The 23523-nt window shown below is 43.6% G+C and overlaps 1 protein-coding gene across 13 annotated transcripts in view; it reads right to left on the bottom strand.

Annotated features, from left to right (window-relative positions):
* MAGI1 (membrane associated guanylate kinase, WW and PDZ domain containing 1) overlaps positions 1-23523 on the bottom strand; it is a 480056-nt gene that overhangs the window by 89506 nt on the left and 367027 nt on the right. For 10 of the 13 annotated variants that reach the window (XM_080995595.1, XM_080995596.1, XM_080995597.1 and 7 more), the window contains exons 4-8: positions 19645-19851; positions 17219-17432; positions 14885-14967; positions 10705-10740; positions 2499-2556 (exon numbers count right to left, since the gene is read on the bottom strand). In XM_080995595.1, the coding sequence (XP_080851721.1) occupies positions 2499-2556; positions 10705-10740; positions 14885-14967; positions 17219-17432; positions 19645-19851 (598 nt within the window). The remainder of the gene's footprint in view (positions 1-2498; positions 2557-10704; positions 10741-14884; positions 14968-17218; positions 17433-19644; positions 19852-23523) is intronic. The other 3 variants (XM_080995600.1, XM_080995605.1, XM_080995599.1) reach the window with 2 other exon arrangements.

Genomic DNA, 23523 nt, shown 5'->3' with positions numbered 1-23523 from the left:
CTTTTGGTATGGAATCTGATATGGATGCTCTATGATCTACAGTGGAAGTGTGACTCTGTTGGTTCTCCCAGTGTTTTTTTGGTACCATCGACCATGGGCATCCTTCTGAGTGTAAGTTAGGGGTTCAGTGCTGAAGTCACATTCCTGAGAGACAGGCCCAAAGGAGTGGATCTGGTAGATTGTTGCTCTTCTCCTTGGCCAGTGGCTAATGGGGTTCTGCAAGGCTCCATCTTGCTGGCACAATGCTGTTAAACCTCTAAATGAAGCTGCTGGGGGAAGGTATCTAGGTATTTGGGCTGCAGAGCCATCAGTATGCTGATGGCACCCAACTCTCTCTCTCTCTTATTGCAAAGTTGCTGCTCATTGGTAGCCATCAAAGCCTGGATGGGGTGGAACAGGCTGAAGCATAATGCAGTCACAAAACAGAACTGCTGGCAGTTTAAAGCAGGTGGAGAATGTTCTGAGTGTGGTTACAGTCCACCAGAAAGTTCAGGTTTGTAGCTTGGGTGTGCTCCTTCAGCCAGCGCTGTTAAATGTGTCGGTGGCATCAGTTGCAAAAGGCTCCTTATTCCAGCTTCATCTGATTTGACAACCAGTCCACCCTGACAAAGTCAGACATACCTCCAATGGCCTTCAAACGATGCGACCCCTGTAACACGCGCTGTGTGGGGTTGCCACCGAAAAATGTTTAAAAACGGCTACCAAAGGTTGAAAACAGGATGCTGACAGATGCTAGACATTTTGATTCTACCATGCCAGTTTTCTAAGATTTGCATTGATTTGTCCAGTCGCAGACAACTCTGGGGTTGCACGCTCATCTCGCTCTATAGGCCGAGGGAATCGGCGTTTGTCCGCAGACAGCTTCCGGGTCATGTGGCCAGCATGACTACCACTTTCTATCTGTTCAAGGAGCTGGTGTTAACATTTTAAGTACCAGAGGACTTGAAACTAGGGTAACTTAATGTCTGCCTTCTCCCATACATTCTTCCCTGCATGCTGTGATCATCGCCTAGAGCAGGGGTGGCCAACTCCTGAGGGACTGCAATCTACTTTCAGCATTAAAATCTGACAGTGATCTACCCCTTTTTTTTAGGGAGGGGAAATGCCCTGTTTTTAGGGGTTCAGGCACACAGGACTGTTGTGGAAAGGGAAGAACTAAGAGGCCCAAGCACATGTGTCCAATGCTACAGACCAGCTCTTTAGATCCCAAACCACTGTTTCTCTTATGCTGCTTTCTCATGTTGCCAGCCAATTTTTCACTGAAGCAGAGGACTTAATATAAATGGATTATTTGTGCACCATGCATTCTCTCTCTCTCTCTCTCACACACACACACACACACAGTGGGTTGGAAGATACTGGAGAGATTTCTTAGTATGGTGTTTAATAGCCAAAAAAAAAAAAAAAAAGGAAAAAGAAAGAGAAAAGATAAATATTTCTCCTTGATGTCTCCAGCGAAATAAATGTCATGTTTTAATTATACGGTTTGCTAACGTTGGAGTCCAAGGCTCAGAGGCCATGAGTTAAAACAACAAACACACACCATGAAAGGTTAACTCTTCCAACTAAAGAAAACACTGTGAGCTGAGAGATACCAGGGAGCTCATCTATTCATTCGTACATATAATTAAACATGCATTCTTGTGGGGGTTAGCAATGAAACTAAAATGGAATCTCAATTTCTTAAGGGAGAGAGCTGCCGTCTAAATCAAGAGCAAGGCAGAATTGGGGGGGTGGGGGAGAGAAGGAAGTCGTCCTTGTAAAAATGCTGCCCCCCTTTAAAGCAACTGCTCACTGCAGGATTCCTTCTGGGTAATGTTTGTTTCCACACATTTGGAATAAAGTCACAGTAGTCATTTTGGCTACACTGCAACGCTAGCAAAAGCAGGAATTAAAGCCAAAAACTGTGACCCAGTTCAGTTAATCTAAGAAGATTTCTGTCTTTAAGAATGCCAGTTTGCTGCCATATTCAGATAGTGAATCTGCGAATCCTGTGCCCCTGCTTTTCAGATGCAGGCGATGTTTCTGAACTGGCATTTACTTAGGAACCCAGGACTTAAAACTGAGGTCTGTATTGTCTTCATTTCACAGCAACTCTTTTCAATCCTCATTTTCAGTAAACAGCTTACACCAGACTGCTAGTATATCATTCCAAAGCATACAGGAAATGGAGTTTCCTGTCTCTCAGGCTGAATTTGTGTTTTCTCCCTTAATTATCACTAGGGGGTGCACAAGAGCAATGCATGAGGTACCCTCCTCTCTCTCTTTTCCTTTTCAAGCATCCATACTACAGAAAGAGCCGAGTATTTGCAGTTTTATGCTGCTAGCTACATACTGGCACATAGCACCACAGCCTGTTAATGATAAATCAGTCAAGGTGGCTAAATTTCCAATGACAAATGCCCAGCTCAAGTGGATTTCCACACAGTGGTTGGATGCTGCTATCTGCAGCGTGTTAAGGGTCACATAAAAATCATTACGGCGACAAAGTTACTTACTCTACATAGTAGACACCATATACAGGATCTTCAATCTTTTCCCAACCAGTAGGTAGTTCTGGAAACAAATGGATATTACTTATTTAAAGCATTTTACTTTCACTTGCAGATTTATCCTCCCCGCTGCCCCCAACTACGTTTTCACATAACGCTTGCTGCAATCCTAGAGCATGCAACTTTTAAGAATACGCTTTTTAAAACAATCTATTCACTCACTGGACAACACGTTCATGGAAATGGCTTCTCAGGACACATTGTGCAGCTTAAAGGGTGAGGCACACACAGTCTCTTTCCCCCAAAAAGGAAATCTGTTGCAGTAAAATGAACCAAGATCCAAATATGTCATTCCTTTAGTGCAAAGGACTCCCACCTGTGCAACAGAACTTCTCGTTTTCTTCTCCTAGTGATCTCTCTCCCCAAATGCACAGGAGGCATGTGGGCTGAATATGTCATTTTGTGCAAGTGGGGAGCCTTGCCACTAATAGGAATAACTTCGCTGGATACAACCCCAAGAGTCCTAAGGTACAGCACCAGCTTTCGCAGGTCAGTCTCCTGGGAGCTTTCGTGCAGCACTTCGTTCGGTGTCAGAAGTTTTTGTTATGGCTGTCAAAATGCATTTGGATGGACATTTAATGGCAAAAAGGCTTACGGAGCCCAGAAGGTAACAGGGCCCTGAAACAAGGATCAAATGACAACAGGCTCATATTCATTAGCTATGTCTGCAGAGCGAGATTTTTGAAATTCTTTACAATAGAGAGTAATACAATTATATCGCAAAATAGGGGCAACATTCCCAGCGACGTCACATGATCTGGTGTCTGTCAATATGCCCAGCTGATGTCCATGTGAGCACCCCAAAAAAGGCAGGTCTTCCCGCAGCAGCTAGCAAACTGCTAATGTGGCCCAACTTGCAGCAATTGTCTCTTAGCTCTATCTAAGCACTTCACATTTCTATCACAACTGAAAGGGATCAGAATCCCGGCACTGACAGCATAAATCTCTGTGCACGTGCAGTCATTTTATCATGTTACAAAACCTGTCACAAAATCATTATCCCTTAATCGCACCTTAAAGTAATTTTCAGTTTTACAACTGCGGGGGGGGGGGGGGGGAGATGCAGCAAAAGGAAGATTGCTCAGGAAAAGCTAAGAGCTCCACGCCTGCAGGTTTGCAAAGCTGGAGGCGTAAATACTTCTATAAGCATAATTAGTCAATGAAGAAAAACCATTTGAGCGTACATCGGAGTTTGCTTTTTTAACTTGTCTGTTTTGTTTTCTCCTGCTCTCGATAAGAGAGAATGGTGCGTCAAAAGGGCCACAGGCACCAAAACACGAGATTTGCTCTGAAGCAGCTCTACTTATCAGAAGCAAATTGCTACCTTTTAAAAAAAATGAAGGAAAAAAAAGCTTAACTTGGGTACAGTGCCTAGTAGCTTTAAGGAGGATGGGATGTGCCATCCTTTTCGAAAGGCAGCCATGAACAACCTCAGAAGACATGAATCCATCATTTGTCCTCTGTGGACACAATACAGATGAGGGCAATTGTGTGGGCTGTGTAGTCTGAATGATAAGAGCAATTCTTTCAGCTCACAGGAAACCTTTTCCAATGAATCACTTTTGCTTTCCCCAGTTTATGTGAACATCACAAGCCAGGACTAAGAGAGGTTTCATTTTGAATAAAGCTCCTGATACTCCACTTGAGAAGGTAGGGGTGGGGAGGGTTACTTGACTGAACACTTCCCATATTGGGGGGGGGACCCACTGTATATAGCAAAAGTTGGCACATGGGGGGAAAGGTTCAGACTTGCTGGGACTCCTAGGTGTGCACAATGCTCATGGTCATCTTTCAGGCTTCCCAAGGGTATCTGGTTGGCCACTGTGAAAACAGGATGCTGAGCTACTGACCTGATCCTGCAGGCTCATATTTTTACTGTAATATATTTATTTATACCCCGCATTTCTCCCCGATGGGACTCAAGGAAGCTTACAGACAAAAATAAGAACCACTTAAAATACAATTAAACACTGAAAAAAAATCAAAGCTACATTTATAACATTTATTAAAACCATCCCCAACATGTTAGGTTCTTAAAAGTTAGGCAATGTGGTGCCATCCACATGTTGTAGGACTTTGGCTGCCATCAGCCCTAAGCAAGCAAGGGTTATGAGAGTTGCAGTCCAATAACATCAGGAAGGCACCGTCTTGGATCAGAGCTACACTCCTCAATAAGCCAAGCTTTCACAGGCAGGGAGTTTTTGACGTGAATACAAAACAAGAATTACCTTGCTGGAGCAAGCCAAACATCCATCTAGTCCAGTCTTTCTGAAACTTGGGTCTCTAGCTGTTTTTTCCAACTACAATTCCCATCATCCCTGACCACTGGTCCTGCTAGCTAGGGATGATAGGAGCTGTAGTCCAAAAACAGCTGGAGACCCAAGTTTCGGAAACACTGATCTAGTCCAACATCCTTTTTCTCATCCTCAGCAGGGAATATTAAAACACACACACACCCCACCTGAATTCTGACATAGCACACTCCAAATAGGGTTTTAACCTAAACTCATAGGGTGAATTCAAAGAAAGAAAGAGAGAGTAAGAAGACACTCTATGCTCAGCATATCAGTGTCTTTTTAAAAATCAGACCGTTTCATTGAGCTTACCTATAATGGTAAAAAATAACCAAAGTGAGAGTTATTCTAAGACCACAGCAAAAAGCAATGTTTGTGAAACAAGCATTGGTTAACAGCACAATCATATGCATGTCTACTTAGAAGGACGTCCCCGTAAGACTTGTTCCCAGGAAGCACATATAGGATTGCAGCCTTGAAAAGGAAAGAAAAAACACCCAAACCCTATTTTGTAGCCTGCGCAACACGAAACAGTTATCCAGTGTGCTATCGACAGGCTCCAGCTACAATGCCATAAGGACACAAATAGCTCCAGACTGAACAGCAATGAAACCCTTATAAACACACATGGGCTAATTACTCAAGATGTATGTTTGCAATGCGGAAACTGGCTGAAAATCAAGAGAAATTATTTAATGAGTTCTGCTCCACATGTTCCTTGTTTGCAAATAAAAGGCAGGTTTCCCTCCAACTTCCCCCACCCACATCTCCCCCCCCTTTTTTAATGCTATCCTTCTGAAGCATCTTTGGATTCCTTGAGATATAAAAAAAGGAAATGCAAGCCAGTGCTGATTGGGGGTAGAGGCGGAGTGGTTTGGAGGCGCATGTGCAAGAAAGGAAACACTTGGCAAAAATGATAAACTGGTCTTTTCTGCAGACGAGAAACAAGGGCTTTCTGGGTACAGCATTAGAAGGCAATAAAATTGCCACGCAGAAGACCCAAAATTTGCAAATCTCTGATTTGGAAAACCGTTAAATGGATATACTGTATTTTTTGCTCTATAAGACGCACCAGACCACAAGACGCACCTAGTTTTTGGAGGAGGAAAACAAGAAAAAAAAAAATTCTGAATCTCAGAAGCCAGAACAGCAAGAGGGATTGCTGCGCAGTGAAAGCAGCAATCCCTCTTGCTGTTCTGGCTTCTGGGATAGCTGTGCAGCCTGCATTCGCTCCATAAGACACACACACATTTCCCCTTACTTTTTAGGAGGGAAAAAGTGAATCTTATAGAGCAAAAAATACGGTACATTGAAACCCAATCAAGGGGAAGCGAGGAAGTCACTTAACAATGTTAATAAGTGTAATTTTAATAAGGTTATGATTTATGTTTGTTTGTTTGTTTGTTTATAATTTTGTGAAAAATTATTTAAACGTTTTTGGGGAGAAAAAAACCCAGAAGACCTAAATTTTCCTCTGTAATCCTTCACCAAAGAAAACCAAACAAAATATCGTTGTTTTTTTTCTTTGTTAGAGTCACATGTGAGCTTAAAATCTGGGCTTTAAAAATGCTTCCAAAGATATTATACCTTTTTAAAAAATCAATGTCTAGGTGTCCAGAGTACTTCCAAAATGTGGAAGTTGAAGCTGGCTGGAATGTCACCGAAGAGAGAAATCAGCTCTGGGTCTCCGTGTTTAGTACCTGTGCCATTTTTATTTATTTTTTAAATGTACCAAATAAAATGTTATTAAAATTCACCTTGGAGAGATTTGTCCCTGCCTTTTCTTTGCCTTTTTGATCTGAAGCATTTTGACAAACAAGTGCTAAATTCCAAAAACAAACATCAATATTGAAACTGTAAGCAACATTGTTGATAATCCACCACCAAGGTGAAAGGTTGCCACTTAAAACATTACCAAAAGAAGCTTTTTTTTGTTTCTTTTGTTTGTTTTCTTTCTGTCTTAAATGAGTTGCATTTTAACAGGTGTGCACAGATTTGCATGCAGTTTCTCTTGAAATTCGCACTTAGGGGAAAAACGACGCACACGCAACATTGGGGAAATTGCAAAGCCGATTGGAGAATAAACTTCTCATACGTCGGCTGGAGTATTGTTTCAGGGGTTTTATTGGTGGGGTTGCTGCTGTTTATTTTTTGTACCTTTATTTTGCATCTTATTATGATTTATGTGGAAATGGATCAATTTTGTTGTGTACATTTTGATGTTTTGTTTATGGCTACTTTTCTGTTTGTAGTTATGCAATTTTTGGATGTGGTAAGCCGCCCTGAGCGTGGTTTTGGTTTTGGAAAAGTGGCATACAAACAAAACGATTCGCAGAATCACAGAAACATAGTTGGAAGGGTCCCTGAGGATCATCTGAACACCACCTCCTGGACTAGCTCAAACCTGCAACCTTGGCGTTATCAGCACCACATTCTAACCAACTGAGATTGACTGACTGATATGTTACTTTACTTCTTTCTGCCCATGCGCAAACACACAGAAGGTAGTGACATTGGCATTCTTGGTTGTCCTCACCCTGGAGAAACGTATGGCTAATTAGTAACATGTGTGACAAGCAGACTGGCCATGTGTGTATCAGTGGTGTTGTTTTTTTGCAGCTGTAAACACTGCCATTTTTTAAAAAAAGTTGGTCAAGCATGTGGGAAGGGGTGAGCTGAGCCCTGCTTTGTTCTCCATGACTTCTAACCGTTAAGGCAGGGGTCAGCAAACTTTTTCAGTTGTGGGCCAGTCCACCGTCCCTCAGACCTTGTGGGGGGCTGGACTATATTTTTTTTGGAGGGGGGGAATGAACGAATTCCTATGCTCCACAAATAAGCCAGAGATGCATTTTAAATAAAAGCACACATTCCACTCATGTAAAAACACCAGGCAGGCCCCACAAATAACCCAGAGATGCATTTTAAATAAAAGGACACATTCTACTCATGTAAAAATACGCTGATTACCAGACCGTCTGTGGGCTGGATTTAGAAGGCGATTGGGCCGGATCTGGCCCCTGGGCCTTAATTTGCCTACCCATGTTTTAATATATATGCCGTGTTACAGTATTTACTACTTGCTGCACAGCACCATGAGATCCCTTTGGGATGTATATTTAGAAATATAACAAATGAGTGAATGATAAAGTAGTACAAGCTCCAAATAGTCAGGGGCACACAGCTGAGCTGCCAGAGAGCCACGGACCAGCTGCAGCTCTCCTACATTTGTCCTAGAGCGTTTGGAAACGTGAACCGTCTCTTTCACCTTTCATAGAGTTTAGTGCTTCGAACACCAGGGCGCATGCTGCAAAGCAGGCCTGCTGCTCAGCGTATGGAAGAAGAATTGTTCATGAAGTAGAAGGCCCAATGAATATCAAAAGCAAACAGAACACCCACAAGTGGGAGATGAACAAGTCAAAAGGGTGGGGTGCGCCTGACAAAGCCTGTCAGCAGAAGATCTGCGCAAGGGTTTTTCCACTTGCGCAAGGGGTTTTCCCCCTCCTCTGCTCCTCCTGAAACTGGGTGGGGTGGGAGAACCCCTCAGAACATAAGGGGGATTGCTCCATCTGGCAAGCAGATATGCTTGATATGCAGATAGGTTTGTGAAGATGGAACATTTGTAAAAGCGCAACGTTGCATTGTATCCCAAATCTCTAAAACATGTTCGGTGGAAATCAACTTCTGTTTTACTCAGAGTACATCTGTTTATTGAGTATACACGTTTATTGATTTGAATGCTTCTACTCTGAGGGGAAAAAAAGAAGTTTGTTGAGTACCATCCTATAACCCAAGTGCCAGAGGCAGCTCCTCTTTTCGGGTACCTGTCCTAAGTGTATCACTATTTTGCTCTATTTATATTCGCCTTGTTAACCTTTTGTTAGAGTAAGCTACCATCGCTGTCAGTCTTAAGGGATCAGCTTCCTCCTCGGATTCTGTAAAAGTTCATTCTCTAAGTGGGACTGGGTGCACACACACACACACACACACACACACACACACATGCATGTGTCTGAATACTAAGGAACTGCACATTTCATACACTGCAGCTGCTGAGCTACATTTTGAAAGGGTGATAACATGTTGTAGGACAACCATGTTTCCTAATACGCTTTAAAGAAAAGCTACACTCGTGGCTGCTGTATCAGTGAAGGACTAACTGTTGTGCAGTAAACGGATGCAGTGTACAACAAAGAAACTTCAGGTAGACCTGTTTGGACAAACCGCTGGCCAGCTCCATAGTTAGGCAAATCAAGTCTGTGGAGGAGGTATGTGATGCTGCACTCAACTCTCTGCTCCTCCCTTCCTTGAAGAAGAAGAAGAAGAAGAAGAAGAAGAAGAAGAAGAAGAAGAAGCAGCAGCAGCAGAAGAAGCAGAAGAAGAAGAAGAAGAAGCAGCAGAAGAAGAGTTTGGATTTGATATCCCGCCTTTCACTCCCTTTAAGGAGTCTCAAAGCGGCTAACATTCTCCTTTCCCTTCCTCCCCCACAACAAACACTCTGTGAGGTGAGTGGGGCTGAGAGACTTCAGAGAAGTGTGACTGGCCCAAGGTCACCCAGCAGCTGCATGTGGAGGAGCGGAGACGCGAACCCGGTTCACCAGATTAGGAGACTACCGCTCTTAACCACTACACCACACTGGCTCTCCTTGAGTCGGGAAGCAAATCACAGGCCATCTTGAACAAACTGCAAGCACTGGTTCAGCTGCAGGTGCTACCCAGCCACACCATGGTTTGTTTTCCCGACTCAGAGAACAAAGCGGAGCCTGCTTGGGAAGCGCACACAAGCACACAACTCATTCACAAACAAACCTCCCTAACTATGGTTTGTAGCCATCATTACATCCAAACGCAATCAAGTGCCTAATAGTGGATGGGGGACGAAGCAATAATATATAATTGCTTGATGGTTTCGGAGATACGATGATGGCATCATAACCATGCCAACTGCAGATCTAGTCTAGCTCGTCAGGGTTAGAAATGGCCATGCTGTGAAAATAGAACCAGGCTTGTAATCCAAATTCTGCCTAATTTCTGGAATCGATTCTGGATTCTTAATTCCCAATGCTAAGAGCAAGTTTGATGAAATATACAGAGTTCTGGCAGTTTCAGGTGTGGTTTAGGCCGTGTGGAACCACAGATATCCCCCCCCCCCAAAAAAAAGGTGGGTTCAAGAGAGGGCATGATACAAAGTTGAGTCATGGCAGAAAGCAATCTGTATGCAAGCACTGGACCCTACACTATTATGGCGGCATTCCAGACTACTGTTAGATTCACAAATCAAGTACCCAACTTCAAATGCGAACTGAATATAAAAGCGATAGTAGTTAGCATTAATGAGAAGCGTATACACATGTCCTGTAGCACAGAAACACTTTCAAACAGTGAGTTGTATCCAACCAAGTCATTAAGTGAGTGGAATGACTCCCGTTTCTGCACTCGTGCTTCCATCTCCCTGCACATACACAACCCCAACTGCTCCAGGGTTTCCCCCAACAATACAGAGCAGATCTGGGGCAGAGCGAGGGGGATTGCAGAAACAGAAGAGGGCAGAGAAGTTCACATTGTATGAGCTGAAGTCATTCTGCTTGTCCAATGACTTAGCCGGATTTGACCCAGAGTCATGTAGGGAAAAACGGGTTGACGGCTCCACAAATCTACTGGACAGCAACAACCCTGCTTGAAAATGACATGCTTAAGCAAAACAAGCAAACAAACAAAGAAAAGAAAACACCTTTGGATACGACTATGTTAGATCTTGCTTGAAATTAAAAGAAGAAAAAAGTGATACAAAGAAAAGGATGTTAAAGCAGTTAAAGGTGCAGTCCAACCAACGGTGCAAAAATGAGAGATGGATGATTTACCTAGTTCACTGTCCAGTTCCTCCGTGTGTACCCCTTCTTCTCCAAAGGAAGAGCAGTAAGTGAGATAGAAAAAAATTAAAAGAAAAATTCAGACACCAGCACCAAGCAAGAAATTCCTTCCAGTATACAGCAGAACCAACACCAGGTTTTGTACCAACCTAGCCCAAACCCATATGCCACAACACCTTAGTCAGGAGGGACACTGTGGCCAGTGACAATAATACTGAAAATATATATTTTTTTGCATTCCAAAAGGCTAACAACATGGATCTGCTCTCCTCCCGCCCCTGCCCCCCAGCTCAATGGGGGCTCTCTGGTCTTGTCAGTTTAATTTGCCAAATCTAGAACTTGGGCTTCCCATTCATTTTGTGAATGGTGGGAAGTCTAAGATGACTCTGCCTGCATATCCCATTTGGAAAGTCCTTGTGACTAGGCAGAGCTCCAGTGCTTAACTCAGTGCCCTTGCACATGCAAGGAATTGGAGCCTCAAAAGGAAAGTTGGTGTACGTTCAACTATTACATTATCTAACTTAAACGACTACTTCTTTTGTCCCAAAATAATTAACAACTAGACCCCAGTCCAGTTTAGCTTGTTCTTAAAGAAGAGCAGAACCCCATTAGAATGAATTGAGACTGCTCAGGGCCCATGCTCATAGGTTGGTGAACCCATCCAGCTACCTTTTCAAAGCTAAATAATTGGATAACATTAATCTGGTTATTCAGGTGTGCTTCAAGAGTTCTATATATGTGTTGATTGCTGCATATTGGACTTTGGTCCTACTCTAGAAACTACATGCCTCAAGTATAAAGTCCTACTTTATACTTTATGGTTGCATTAAGGGACAACCACTTGCAGAGAGCTTCTATTAAATAAAGCGTAATTTAATCATCCATTTACTTATTGCATACCATTTCCATCTGCTAACAATGTTATGAATGACTGGGGATGTCATTTTGTCAAGAAACAAAATTGCAGCCAGCAAATGAAAGATGATAAAACTTGCAAGCAAATGATTGATAAAAGAATAATGGATTCGGTTTAGCACAAGTCAGCCAAAGAATCTCAGAATTTCTCTAAACATGAGATACGACAACGTAAAAATATTGTTAATTGTTCCAGATTTGTATTTTGTGGTTAGATTAATTCAAAACTGGTAATAGATAGCTGCCATATGACAGACAGTGAATGCATCCAAAAATTATGTCCAGTTACAGTGGTGCCTTGCAAGACGAAATTAATTTGTTCCGCGAGTTTTGTCGTCTTGCGATTTTTTTCGTCTTGCGAAGCACGGTGTCGGGAAAGTTTTGGAAAAGCTTCAAAAATCACCAAAGTCTTTAAAAACCTCAAAAAAGGCTACCACACCGCGTTCTATGAGTTGCTCCTCGAAGTCAAGTCGCAACTGTATTAACGGTGTTAAGAAAAAGGAAACAAACTTGCAAGACGTTTCCATCTTGCGAAGCAAGCCCATAGGGAAAATCGTCTTGCGAAGCAGCTCAAAAAACAAAAAACCCTTTCGTCTAGCGAGTTTTTCGTCTTGCGAGGCATTCGTCTTGCGGGGCACCACTGTATATATTTTTCTAATGGTTATACCTGTAAAAATGACCTGCATGATTTTTAAACACTTGCCCAAGTTGGAGGGCCCAAATAACATACTTTTTCATGTGTAACAACCCAGAGCAAATTGCTGGCACATCTAGCTCAAAGATCTCAAGGAGTATCACTGGGAAACACCAGTGAGAACCAGGGTCAGTCAGAGGAGACTACAGTGGAGTAGTTGAACTACTGCAGGATGCACCAACCTGTTGCCCTGCAGATGTTTTGGACTACAATTCTCATCAGCCCCAGTCAGCACAGGTTGCAGTCCAAGACATCAGTGCGGCACCAGATTTGCAAAGGCTGAACTACTGGGCCTGATTCAATATAAAGCATAATCACACCTTTATATACTCATATGCGTAAACCATGCAAAGTTACCAGTGTTATTTCACTGAGGTCACATTCCCATACTCAAAGTTGGAAATAATAATAATTTAAAAAAGGATTTCCCTTCATTTGCTCCTCAGGACATCCTTCACAATTTAAAAAGAAGAAAATCACGGTGCACATCAAAATAAAGTAACGGTTAAGTATTTTGACATTTATACCCCCTGCCGATGCATGTATTCATTAGCTACCCAATAGGCTGCAGAAAGTAAATTTGCTGAATAAAGGAGTTGCTGTACAATCACACGTCTACTCATTAAAAATTATAATACTGGGATATATTAATTGTGCTTATTTGCTGAGTTCACCACCTATTTCTTACCCTAGTTTTGAAATGGGAATGGCCGATTTGTGCAAGAGGACAGGAGACGTCAATGCCGAGGTAAGCCCAACTGAATTCAGAAGGACTTGCTCCAAGGGAAGGGAGCACAGGGCTGCAGCCTTGAGGCTTCTCATAAAAATGTGGTCTGGAGGCTGGGGTTAAAGAAACTACTTAGCGTAGGGCAATGTGGGGAGTGCATTATTTAGAAGGACACCTCCCACACATGGGCTGGTGTAATACAAATTTCAGTATAACGGAAATGCTTCTTAAAAAGCCATTTTGGAAACAAATTCAAAAAAATTGCAATTGCTAGTTTCTGAAGAACAACTGTTAATGCATCGATCAGCTAAGGGCCAGGCTAGATGTGAGAGTAGCAACATCATTTCTGCTTGTTCAGAAGCCTGTTGGAGTTATGTATAAAAAGGGCTAAGAGCAGGGCCAGCCCACCCATGAGGCAAGTTGAGGCGACTGCCTCAGGTGGCGGTCAATGTTGATCTTTTCCCCTACTTTCCACTTGTTCCTTATGTGGATCTTCCCTGATCTCTTCTTCCCTGGGGACACCATTTTGGGGTCCACCTCAGGTGTCAAAATGTCTTCGGCCAGCCCTGGCTGTAAGCGTCTAATTCTAAGCTCCAATGGGACATGCAGTTGAGCCTTCCTCACCTTACCTCTCCCAGATCACTTTTGCCCCAGCGCTGCCTTAATACCTGATTCATATGTGGATGGGGAAGTGTATGAATAACTGTGCCTGCCACCATCACCTCTAGTTTGGTCCTAACACATAGCAATTTGACCTACAGTTAAGTTGAGGGTGTTTAACCATTTTGTTTCATTTTGTTTCAAAATGAACTTAAGAATCAGGCATGTGTTGCTGCCCCTTTCATTTTCTCTCCTCTCAGTTGTTGTTTTTTAAATTGCTGTTACATACGCCATTTTCTTCTCCCAAGTTAAATTAAAGTAGCCGGGTCTCTTGAGTTGGAAACTGGCTGGCATCCTGAAGGTCTCAAGGGGTGCAAATATCAAATCTGATTTATGATTTCAATAACTGCTGGGAAATAACACTGCAAAAATGGAGTAACGTATATATATACACACCTTTTATTTTCACTAAGATAAGCAATAATGACCATTGGCTCAAAATGAAGGGATGAAGCTGCAATATGCCATACACTGCATTATACAGTGACTTAAGACTAATTGTAGGATTCTATAAGGATGGAATTAAATTGTCTTTTCCTTTTCTTCTTCTTCTTCTTCAGTGGCTTCACCAAGGAGTAATTTTCAAAGCAGGAGAATTGTAGCTATGATTTTTGCTGCTGCTGCTTTTTAGAAAGTAATAATAACTAGCTCAGAAGAGCTGCAAGGTGATTATAGTGGAAAAATCATAGAATCTTAGAGTTGGAAGGGACTCAAGGGTCATCTAGTCCAACCCCCTGCAATGCAGGAATCTCCACTAAATCATCCATGACAGATGGCCATCCAACCTCTGCTTAAAAACCTCCAAGGAAAAACAGCAAGCTGAGCTCGCTGAATTGGACAATTGCTGAGGATGCTTCTTCTGCTAATGCCATTGTAGCCTTCAGAGTAGCCAGAATTCTATAGCTGAGGGGATCTACAAAAATTATGCCACCTAGAACTTAGGAAGATTCTGTCCTGCATGTTGCCATTTAAAAAATGCTTCTGGTATACACAGCACATACCCAGCAAGAGAAATCTGTACCAAGGACATAGTTTAGTACCCCCACCTGCATTATGATACAAATCTGGGCCCCACTGTGTGATTTTGGGAGGAGAATCCGGTTCCACTCATTCCTTTGCAAACTTAAGTTAGGTAAAATGTTTTCCAGATTTCATTTCAGCGTTTACTCCCTTACCGTCATCTTCACATTCTTCTAGAGGCTTTTGCTGTTTGTTCAGGCACCGTGGGTCTAGCCAAGACGTCGTTTTAGTGTTATGGCTGCAAACCAAAAAGAAAAGAAAAAAGAAAATAGACCTTTGTTAAAAATAAAGTATCAGTGACAGAAAAATAGCCTGTGGCCACCACTTTGACTCATCTGAGCTAAATCCATTTTCATTTAGAACGGAGCATAAAAATTAAACTTTCTAAGACATGGCTTCCAGTCTAGTCTCTGAAAATACAGGGAGAAAAAGGAAACGATGATATTTGAAGATGCAATGGTGGTGGGCCCATTTGGATGGGCCTACCCACATAGAATGTGTTCCTGAATGATCTGGGGCAAATCTTTCCCCTTACAGACCACTTGAAAATTGTTGAGGGATGAGTTAGAATTGTAGAGTTGGAAGGGACCAGTTCAACCCCACCTGCAATGCTGGAATCTTTTGCCCAACGTGGGGCTTGAACCCACAACCCTGAGATTAAGAGTCTCATGATCTATCCGAGCTCTAAGACGCAGGTCGGATTAAAGAAATGCCTTTTACACTGATCAGGCATTATTGAAAAGTGCCAGGTCCAGAGCTAGCAATGTGCACATGGTACTCCTCTGAGCTGGATGGCACTGTATGACAGGGCAGATGCAAACACAGCCCTTCAATGATCCTGCTCCCCCTACCCCAGTGGTGTAGCTAGCTGCTCGGGTGCCCGATTCAGCACATACGTCCCGCAGCTGGGGACGGGGCGAGCCAAGGCAGGGCATGTTGCGTGGAGCCTCTCCACAGCCTCCCCCTCAGCTGTAGGGCGGCTGAGGCAGTGGGCAGACGCATGCCCCACGCTGCTTGAAAAAGCAGAGCGGAGCTTGCAGGCAGTCTGCCCACCGCTTCCCCCTCAGGAAAGACCCGTGGCTCAGGCATCCTGCAGGCCCCACGGTGTGGCGCCCACTGCCCCCCATCTCACCTAGCTACCAGTGGTGTAGGAAGGGGGGTGCGGTGAGTGAAGGAATTATTTTTTTTCAAAAAAAAGTGTTGTGAGCCTATTTTTTAAAAACAAAAAACAAAAAACACCATATATTTTTGCCATTTGTCACCCCCTTCAGTGATAACACTCGGGGCAGCCCGCACCCCCCCTTCCTACGCCACTGCCCTACCCCCACCAATCCGCCTGGTCACCTTTCTGACACATCTAAAGGCGTGGCATTCTTTCCTTTCCTTTCAGTAACCTCGATGGCTCAAACACGGCCCCTGCTGACAAACAGGGAACTATATAGCATTCCTGTTCCAGTATCACTTTAAATAGCATGGCACAGTTCCTTCCGCAAGTCTCAAAGGGGGTTTGCAACACAACCTAACCCTCCTCTGAAATTATGTGGGGCATGTACCTTTGAAGACTTCACTACTAAACAGCAGACCCGTTCTCAAAGGATGGGCTTCACAATCCCTGCTATAGATTATTGGCGATATGAAAGCTGGAGTGGAAGGTCACTGTTTCACACACTACTTTACCCACCCTCGCAATACAGAAGGCAAAAACCGTTTTAATTCTTTTGTGCACTCCAGGGCAATTAATCTCTAACTGGTAAACTGGGGCATAGAAATCCAGCAAGCAAGTCAAATTAACAATAATGGAGTAAAAGGGGTCTGCCAAGGTACAAAACATTTTATGTCCCTAGGGGATAAAGGGATTTTTATACAGTATTTGGATAGCCTTCAGAAGTGAGAAAACAAGATGCTTCTAAGACAAACGGCGGCAGAACTTCACAAGGTTCTGGGCCCTGTGATGAATGAGAAGCCAACTTTTTAGCTTGCCACACTATGATTTCTCTGCTATTGAGGGAAATGATGACTAACTTTTGAGAAGTGCAATGCATTACCCTCTACCGCCAAACTGTTGATGCTTTGACCTGCCGGAGAATTTAACAGGGGCTCACTTAGCTTTTGGTTTGTTTGGCAAAACAGTTTGATTGCTGCAAACAATAGTGTTTCCTAAATAAATTCCTCAACAATTATGCTTTTGTTTTCAGAATAAGCGCGAATGAGTTACGGTTAAACTGCAGTTCAATGTGTGGGGGTTAGTAGCATGGCATTCAGTGCAATGCCCTTCTAAGTCACAAGTGAGGGAAACCTGCAGGCCCCATGAGAAAGGCCATCCTTCGCCTAACTCCTTGCCACTTCCAGCATCACCACCAAACAGTAGAAGAAAGCCCCAAAGGCTGCCCACGCTGTGGCTAGTTTGGCCTCAAAAATGGTGCAAAGGTTCAACCCCTCTCTTGTTTATCTGCAAGTACAAAGAACACACAAGAAAATGATCTCTTTACTCTATAAAGTAGACTTCTCCATTTTCTGTATAGGCCATCTCCCAGTTTTCAGGCAGAGGACCCAAGTTTTCCTCTGCACAAGGAGGTAGGTATTGAGGGAGCTTCTGAGAAGGTTCCGTGGTGGGAACAGTGGTGATGCTGCTATTATTCACAGATGGGGGAGCCGAATCTCTTGTGCTGTGTGTATTGTGCTCGTCTTGTTCACCAGAGTCTGCTGCAGAAGGACACACACACAGAGAGAGAATTAGACATAGCGATTATTAGTCTATGGTACATTACTATTTTCACCCTGCTTGCTTCCATAATTGTTTGAGACACTTCGTAAAAAAAACAAACATGCAAGCTGGATCCACCAAGCTGGGGCTGTTTCTTAAGTAACCAGTGAGTAACAAAGACTATTAGATCATTCAGAAATGGAGGCACATGCCATATATACTGGAGTATAAGCCGACTCGAGTATAAGCCGAGGCACCTAATTTTGCCACAAAAAACTGGGAAATCTTATTGACTCGAGTATAAAAAAGTTCACCACGCCACAAACCTGGGGGGGGGGGCAGTGGCGGAGGAAGAACAAGCAGCCCAAAAGGGCTGCTTTCAGGCTGCTGGTTCCTCTGCCGCCGCCGCCGCCACTAGTGGCAAAGGCGGAGGAGGAGGAAGGAGCAGTCCGAAAGGACCCTCACTCGAGTATAAGCTGAGGGGGGCTTTTTCAGCATAAAAAATGTGCTGGAAAAGTCAGCTTGTACTCGAGTATATACGGTAATTACTGTATAGTTTGTAACTATATGCCTGTCTTGTCCTGTTGTTTTCACCCTTGTCTGTTTTATTTATTTTAATCCATATTTCTTACTGGGTTGCTACAAACCATACAGGAATTTTGCAAAAGGGGGACGGGTTAGAAATGGAAGCATGCCACATTGGAAAGATCGGGTTTTAATACCGTACATCCGACTGACTAGCACCCAGGGCTACTTGACCAACCCACAGATGAGATACACATTTAATTGTTCTACAGCATGCGTAGGCAAACTAAGGCCCGGGGGCCGGATCCAGCCCAATTGCCTTCTAAATCTGGCCCACAGACGGTCCGGGAATCAGCATGTTTTTACATGAGTAGAATGTGTGCTTTTATTTAAAATGCATCTCTGGGTTATTTGTGGGGCCTGCCTGGTGTTTTTACATGAGTAGAATGTGTGCTTTTATTTAAAATGCATCTCTGGGTTATTTGTGGGTCATAGGAATCCGTTCATCCCCCCCCCCCCAAAAAAAAAAATACAGTCTGGTCCCCCACAAGGTCTTAGGGACAGGGGACTGGCCCGCTGCTGAAAAAGTTTGCTGACCCCTGTGCTAGAGGAAAGATGGGGGGGGGGGCACATCAACCGAGGAAGGGACTAGGCTCATTATCATAATGCTAAACAGTGGTTTACTATTACATCCGAATGCAGCCTATGGCAAAGTTGCTTCTTGCAAACAAGCAAAGGTGCAAGTTCCCAAATGAAGATCAGGGCCACTGCACTCCTCTTCCAGTCTTGCTGCTACTGCACTACAATAATAGAATCATAGGACTGTAGTGTTGGAAGGGACCCTGAGGGTCATCCAGTCCAACCCTCTGCAATGCAGGAATCTCAACTAAAACATACATGACAGACAGCCACCTAACTTCTGCTTAAAACCCTTCAAGGAAGGAGAGTCCCCCACCCCATAGGTGTCAAACAGCTCTTATGTGATTGCAGCTGCATAAAATGCCAAATGAAAATTCAAGTCCTATTTAATGTGACCTCAATCAATTAAACATACATTCTGGTTCAAACCATGTTCACTCAGAAATCCCACTGCTTTCTGTGGTACTCGTTTCCAAAGATGTGTGCTTAGGATCATAAGACCCTGCAGATCTCCTAAATATTTTGCCCTTTATTTAATCAATGTCAGGATATTTTTAATCTCTAACTCTCAAAGTAACGGCTGATTCTTGCAACAGGTTCCTCAGCTTGTAAAGGAATATACTAGAGAAAAACACAGCCGTTTCAACTAGGTGCCAACTTCCGATTGCTATTTTTAGCCTATCTGATAGCTAAAAAGTCAAGAGATTGCACAGGCAGCTACCTGAACTTCTTTTCACATGCTCTGCCAAAAGCTGCGGTTCAAAGCCTTAACTGCGAAGTTAAAGAAACGGGTTCTGCTAAGATCACACTCATTCATATTGTTAACATAGGAAAATTCCTAACAGTAATAACTACAGACTTTTGTTGAGGGGAAGGGGGAAAGCAGCAAACGGTGAGCTGTGCATCCCTCAGATGCTAAAGATTTTGTGAATATGTATGCGCGGGAATTTTCTTGAGAAGAACCACCAATTTACACATCCCAATTCCTTCCCCCACCCCCGCCCATTGGTCGCCTCCTTCTTATACAAAGGCAAGCAAATAATTTACCTGTACAGCTACTGTTCATTTCAGGGACATCATCTTCCTCTTCATTCTCCGTATGCACTATGCCAGCATTTTGCATATCATTGTAAGACTTGGTTCGCTTGGGGGTCGACTGCTTGGAGCCGGACTGGAGGTTTTGCAAAGCATCAGTATTATTCACTTTCCCACTGAGGGGTTGGCTGGGAGGCTTGGGTGTTCCATAGTAGTTACCTAGGCAACAGAAAGACATTTGCGTGTTTGTTTGCTTTTGCAGATTTCGTGTCATTAAATATTTCTTCTCTCTTTTCTCTCCCACCACCACCACTCCCCTCCTCAGCTCCACCCGCCATAATCAAAGCAATTTCTCATTCATAGCTAACAGGAACAAATATTCTTCCCTCCCTCCCTCCCTGCCCTCCAACTGAAAGAAAAAGCATTCAAAAGATGTCGGCTGTTTTACCTTCGTGAAACTTATTCATGTTTGAATTTTAAAACCAAAGAACCAAAGCCTGCCTTTTTGAGGTGCACTAGGCGTACAAGGACTAAAACAAAAGAAGACTGTGGTGAATTGGGGGCGGCGGGGGGGGGGAGGCCTTCATCTCATTACATTTGAATTTCAATTAGTAGCTTTGAAACACACACACACACATACACACACAGAGACGGAAGCACCCACATAATGCTGTGCCAGATTGAGAGTGAGCCCTGCATGAAATAAAGAAATAAAAACTCAGTTCTTAACATCACCCAGAAAAGCGACGGAAGACTAGCATGACCTGCTTTAATAGGCATCCTCAATGGGTAGCAGGTAAACATTTTTTTTTTAATTTTTAAAAATAAAGTGCTGTCCAAAAAAAAGGAAAAACTTTGCCAAAAGAAAAGGGGAATGGCAACACGTGGCTTCTGCTTTGCCAAGGCAGGCTTTTGGCTTGTCTAGGTCAGGGAGAATGGGGACAAAAGGTATCCGATACACACATTTTTGGAGGCACACCCACCGGACATGCGTGCTCCACACACACACACACAGAGACAATTACTTGGACACTGCAAACAAAACCTACATCAGAGCAGATTTACTGGGGAGGTTCTCCAAAGTCAAGCATACAGAGTGCCAATCCTTAAACTTAGGCCACCACTGGACCTACAATTTTAAGGATTGGTCCCTGGGAAGAGGGATTGTACCACTCTGGGAAGATGGTCAAACCACTCTGGGAACTGTAACTCTGTGAGGGTGGGGGGTAGGGGGCCTTAACAAATGACAGGACTCTTTGGAGGAAGCCATGACTATTAAAGTGAAGTAAGAATGCTTTTAATGCAGGGTGTGGATGTGGCCTTAGATCAGGCATCTCCAACCTTCGGCCCTCCAGATGTTTTGGACTACAATTCCCATCATCCCTGGCCACTGGTCCTGTTAGCTAGGGATCATGGGAGTTGTAGGCCAAAACATCTGGAGGGCCGCAGGTTGCCTGCCTTAGATCCTTCAGGGAACAGGCATGGGTGGAGAGACAAGGCTTTGCAGCCTCCTCCAGAGACATGTCATGTAACACGTGTGTGTCGCACGTGTGACGTCATGTGCGCACAATGAGGTGTCTGCCCCCCCCTCCGATGTTGGGTGGAACTCAGCGCGCATCCATATATAAAATCCCAGTTCCATATTGTTTTACTTTCTGACCTTCATCACAGTCCCCTCCGCCCCACCGCAAAGAATCCTGGGAAATGTAGTTTAACCCTCACAGAGCTATAACTCTCAGCACCTTTAACAAACTGCAGTTCCCAGGATTCTTTGGTGGGGAGGAAGAGGTGTGGTTTATATATACAGCATGTACGCAAACCAGTGTTTGCTCACACACTTTGGCCACACAGTCTCTTGTTTAAAGCTAACAAGTGTTAACATTGGTGAAGATGTGATACAGTTTCCCCCCAAAAGGAAAGAAATGAAACTCATGTGAGACAACATGAGGTCAGAGGTGGAGTGGGGGTTCAATCTTTTGCAGGATTCCTTTCCACATACGTACAAAATTTAAGCCCAGTTGAAGATGTGAGGGGAATGGGTACAAGCCTGATTTCCCTGTACAGACCTTGACTGAACCCTGGACCAAAGATTAATACAAACAGCACAGAGGAGTTAAAGAGTCAGGTTTAAAGGCTATTAGAAATATCTACTGTACAAGCAGAGGTTCGTTGTTTGGAAGAACTATAGTTGTCTCAATAAAACCCTTTAGCAGATCCAAGACTTTGCTAATATCACAGAGTAAGGGGATACAGTGGTACCTCAGGTTACATACGCTTCAGGTTACATACGCTTCAGGTTACAGACTCTGCTAACCCAGAAATAGTGCTTCAGGTTAAGAACTTTGCTTCAGGATAAGAACAGAAATCTTGCTCCGGTGGCGTGGCAGCAGCGAGAGGCCCCATTAGCTGGTTCAGGTTAAGAACAGTTTCAGGTTAAGAACGGACCTCCGGAACAAATTAAGTACTTAACCCAAGGTACCACTGTATCCTGATACAGGCGAGGATTTGTAATATTGCCTGGTTTTACTGCTGCCAGCGTTTTAGGTGAACAAGATCTACTGCACGGTGTTGCATGGTGCTGCTGTGCTTCAGCTCTGAATTAACCTCTTAGTTGCGTAACTAAGTCAAAATCAAGCTATCAGCTCCGGATAATTTTCACATATGAAAGGAGTCCAGTCTGGGACAGAATGCTTCATTTTGCCACATATGTTGAAAAACCAGCAGCACAAAGATGGATTGTATCTGGTGCATTCTTTTCTCTTCCCATTCCTTTTTCCTTGTGTATCGTGTCCACTAGTTTGTGAGCCTGCAAACAGGGACTGTCTTATGCTTTAATATATTCACAGTGTTCTGAAAATGTTACGGAGTATTAATAAGGTGTGTGTTTTTAACAACAGCAAACACATTGTTCTTATCACATTTATCTTCTTTCCTTTCTATAATGAGCTTAGGACGACATAAAGGACTCCCCCTGTTTACTCTCACAACTCACCATGTGAGCTTGGCCAGGCTAAATAAGATATAGTGTTCGAGAGTTATGACCTAGCAGAGATTTGAACCCAGGTCCCAGGCCAACACTCTGCTCAGTTCCACACCACATTGGCTCTAACATCTTAAAGAAATTCAGAATTCCAGGCTCAGGCCATGGGAGGAAGTTTATTTCCAAATTTCCGTGGGGTGGAGGTGGTTGTGGGGCAACGGCCCCAATCTGCTTTTAAAGGACGGTTCCAAATCTCAATGTGCCCCGTTCAAATCTCTGTAATGAAGCATAAAGTTTTCATCTCCACAGGAGGAGCAGCACCTTTAACTCATCCTTCATTTTGAATCTTGAATGCACATACATGCATTATTGATACAAAGGAAACAACTTATTCTACTAAAAGCCTTAATGGGAATAAGGAAGGTACGGCAGACCCACTTTTTATTAGAGAAGGTATTTCTGTGCTCTATATAAAGCCAGAAAAAGCAGGGGGTGGGGGTGGGGAGAGGGAGAGGGAGGGAAGAATGGAAGGAAGGAAGGAAGGAAGGAAGGAAGGAAGGAAGGAAGGAAGGAAGGAAGGAGAGAGGGAAGAACCAACACTTCATTGATCTTTTCTTTGCTCTGTTTTATAGAGGAGACTGAGGCTGACAAGCCTGTTGAAAAAAAAATCTCCAAGCAGGCTTCTCCTAAAATGGCATAATCCCTCTAGTGCTGCTCTAGCTCAGCTCCCATGTTTCAACAGGACTCTGAAGCTGTAGCCAACAAAAGTGTTGGTATCCAAAGCAGTGAGTTTTCCACAGGAGATTTCCTCTCCACTGTACCCTCCACTGCACTCAAATTCAAATTTCAAAACAAGTTTTCAAACTGGTATGCATGCAATGGTAACAAGAGGTTGGGAAGTCTACATCCCG

This window comes from Podarcis pityusensis (genome assembly GCF_964106645.2).
Source record: "Podarcis pityusensis genome assembly, chromosome: 2".
In the NCBI taxonomy this organism is placed as follows: domain Eukaryota; kingdom Metazoa; phylum Chordata; class Lepidosauria; order Squamata; family Lacertidae; genus Podarcis; species Podarcis pityusensis.
The sequence above is the reverse complement of the archived record's forward strand: the minus strand, read 5'-3'. Positions and strand labels throughout refer to the sequence as shown.